At 35.2% G+C, this 3,554-nt stretch overlaps 1 protein-coding gene across 1 annotated transcript; it reads right to left on the reverse strand.

Annotated features, from left to right (window-relative positions):
• Window positions 1-2,007: 2,007 nt before the first annotated feature.
• LOC107608354 (uncharacterized) lies at window positions 2,008-3,203 on the reverse strand. The gene has a single exon (XM_016310167.3). The coding sequence runs from the start codon at window positions 3,073-3,075 to the stop codon at window positions 2,206-2,208; it is 870 nt and encodes a 289-aa protein (XP_016165653.3). The 5' UTR covers window positions 3,076-3,203; the 3' UTR covers window positions 2,008-2,205.
• Window positions 3,204-3,554: the final 351 nt, after the last annotated feature.

Below are 3,554 nucleotides of genomic sequence, written 5' to 3' on the forward strand. Positions count from 1 at the left end.
ATCACATACAAGCAATAATAGATGGTTTAAATGAAAACTTCAGAGTGTATATTGCATCAGTAATGTCAAGACTTGGATCATTCAAAGTAGTAGAGGTTGAATCCTATTTGCTTGCGTTCGAAGAAATGATGGACAGGTTCAAGAAACATGATGCAGGTATGCCTATAGCTCATTATGATCATCTTCTGAATACAATAGAGGTGGAGGATTTAGAAGAGGTCGTGGAGGCAGAAGTAATCGTGGTGAAGGAAGATTTAGCTATTCAAATAATTATCCTAATGTCAATTGTGTGGAAGGCAATGATGTGTTGCATGGAATTGCTTCCATCGATTAGAACCTGCCTTCAATCCAAATTCAATGAACGAAGATCTAGGAAATCTTCTTACATCTTCACCAAATAATCAAGAAACTGATAAACCATTTGTAGGTAATGGGTCAGGTATTCCAATTACACATTCTGACTCCTCAATTCTTTATGATCCTACTTCAAATGTAGCTTTTAGATTAAAGAATTTACTGCTTGTTCCACAAATCACTCAAAATCTATTGAGTGTATTTAAATTTGCTGCTGATAACCATGTTCTCTTTGAATTCTGGTCTAATTACTGTGCTATTCGTGATTAGGATTCCAGGAATCTTCTCCTACAAGGTGTTTATAGAAGATCACCTATACAGCTTCTTTGCCTATGAGATTTTGGGAAGATGCCTTTTTAAGTGCAGTCTATATTATTAATAGACTTCCTATAACAATCTTAGACAACCAAAGTCCATTTAAGGTTCTTTTCAAACATCAACATGATTATAAGTCTCTTAAAATCTTTGTATGTATGTGTTGTCCTTATTTTAAGGCCTTATAGCAAGACTAAATTCAACTACAAATTTGAACCATGCTTAATTTTAGGATATGACTCAAATTATAAGCCTGTTACTGATGTTGATACACCAACACCACAACTTACATCATCACCAATTCAGTAATATAAGCCTGTTACTGATGACTCTGACAATGAATCAAACAATACAAATCCATCTTTAAATCAACCAGCAACTCATGCACAAGAGATTGAAGACAACAGTCCTTAAAATCAAAATATAGAGATTACAACACCTGACTGTCATACATCTTCATCAACTAATGCTGCTCTTTAACATGAGACTATCCTTATAAGTTCAATTGAAATCAGATTGTCTTTATTGTCAACAACTAATGCTCGTCCAATGACAATAAGATCAAAATCAGGAGTGATAAAATCAAAAGCTTTGGTTGTTCAACAAACTGATATTGTAAATAATGTTCCAAGAAATGTGGCTGAAGTTATGCAATGTACTCATTGGAAGGAAGCTATGGACAAGGAGTTTAGTGCTCTACAATAGTGCAAGACTTGAGAGTACTAGTTGACAGCACCACCAGTGAATACTATTGTAATTGAAAGCAAATGGGTATTTGCAATAAAGAAGAATCCAAAAGGAGAAATTCTAAGGTATAAGGAAGGTTAGTTGGACAAGGCTTTCATCAAGTGGAAGTCATAGACTATGAAAACATTTATAGTTCAATGGTAAGACCTACCTATGAGATACTCTGACTAAACCTTTATCTCTAGCATTGTTTCAGAAGTTCATATTTAAATTGAGGCTTCTATATAAATCATACTATCTCAGTTTGAGGGGGAGTATTGAGAGAGTTACCTAACTATAGTAATTAGTTTGTTACAAGTTAAATTAGAGTCTGTTATAATTGTCTATTAGTTACCTCTAACTAATTGTGGTTAAGCACTAATCTGACAAATTCTTGTATCAATTTTATACTCATTTTTTGTTTACTTAATACTCAAGAAACTTTCTCTATTTCATTGTGTATGCTATTGCATTTTTTTAGTCTTCTTTTTCAATTCAATTCTTTAGAGTCCCTTAGACTCTTTTATATACGTATATTTAATTATATAATAATTATATTTACACTGTTATTATATTAAAATTAAATTTTTAATATAAAATAATAATAATAAATTATTAAATAATTCGACTAAAAATTATTATTTTTCTTTCGTTGTCAACATTAAACACCGCTGATGGTGTAGCAGTAAATAAGCAAAGCTCCAAACATACACACATGTAAAATAAAATAAAAATGAAAAAGTTTGAAACTTTCTATGCACACAAAAAATACATGAATACGCAGAACACATACACAAATTAAAGTTGTTTCTACAAAAAGATGAAACAGTCCAAGGAGATAAGAGGATTATCAATGTCTTCAACGAGATCCAAGTCCATATCGTTGTTATTAGAATTATTGGACGACGACACCACTTGTTTGACCACATTTTCATCAATCTTGGATCCAACTCTAAGCGTTCGAGTCATTGCTCTATGCCTCAACCCAGAAGAACATTGAAGCCTCCCTAAGTTGTTGTTTGGACTCGCACCTGCTTTGTTATTATTCCTCGAAGAAGCACAACAACGAGAACAAGACTGAACTGAACTAACCTTAGGGCTACCATTCATTCGCTTCGAAACAGTACTAGTGTCCATGGAGGAAGAATTTGCAGAATATTTGTAGTAATCACCTCCATTAGTATTGATGAACCTTGTGCTTGGAGATGGTGATGAATCTTTTCTGAAACTCTTCTGCCTCGTTAGATTTGTTGGTGAGTTTGAGCGCAGTCTCTTGTGAGTAGAGGAGGAAGCAAGAACCTTGTTATGAGTTTTTTGGTTGTTAGAGAAGGAAGGAGAAGTAATAGCGTGATGATGGGTGAGGGAGTTGATGCGTGAGATTTGTGGGTTGTCCTTGTAGCAAGACAAAAGGAATTCGTTGGAGAATGATCTGTCCTTGGAGGTGAAGGAAGAAGCACTTGACAAGGAGGAGGAGGAGGAAGAAGAGGAGATGGTGGTGGTGGTGGTAGTGGTGGCGGCGGTGCATGTGAAGGAGGAAGTAGGAGAAGGTGGTGAAGGAGAGATTTTATATTTTGGAGGAAGAAGAATAATGGGTGGTGGTGAAGCTTGGGAGATGACAAGCTTGTCTTGAACAACATTCTTGGTGTGTTGGGGTTTGCATTTGCTAATGCAAGAACCCATAGTTAATTTGAGAAGAAGAATTGAACAAGGTAGAGGAGAAGAAGTTAGTTTAGTATATAGTATAGCATAGGCTAGTTTGAAAAAATCAATATCTTCATTTACTTTACTTTTTGCGTTTGAATTTGGTTGCCGGGGGGGACTGGATGGGTTCCGTTGCATAACGGTTATGCTCCTGGTGGTGCTTGTTATCATCGCTCTTTCACTTTTGCTTTTACTTTTGAGCTTTTGAGGGAGGGAGGGAGAGATTTTTTTTTTTTTTTTAATCTCCATATGAGTCTGGTCAAGTAGTTACTGTATTCATCATAAGCGGAATTCAAACAGCTGACAGTTGTTTAAACAGAGGAATGAGCTGACTAGTTGACTAACTTAAATTGATTAGGAAGGTACTCTTTGTTTGTGGTTTTGCTGTTTTGGACCAACTAACATCATTTATTCATGATTTCTTTTTCAGCCCACCAACGCAGCAAATCTCATCCAAG

This window comes from Arachis ipaensis, chromosome B7 (assembly GCF_059453495.1).
Source record: "Arachis ipaensis isolate K30076 ecotype BB chromosome B7, ASM5945349v1, whole genome shotgun sequence".
Taxonomy (NCBI): Eukaryota; Viridiplantae; Streptophyta; class Magnoliopsida; order Fabales; family Fabaceae; genus Arachis; species Arachis ipaensis.

Excerpts from the sequence above, each read along its gene's own strand:
- LOC107608354 (XM_016310167.3), bottom strand. The coding sequence starts at position 3,075 with ATGGGTTCTTGCATTAGCAAATGCAAACCCCAACACACCAAGAATGTT.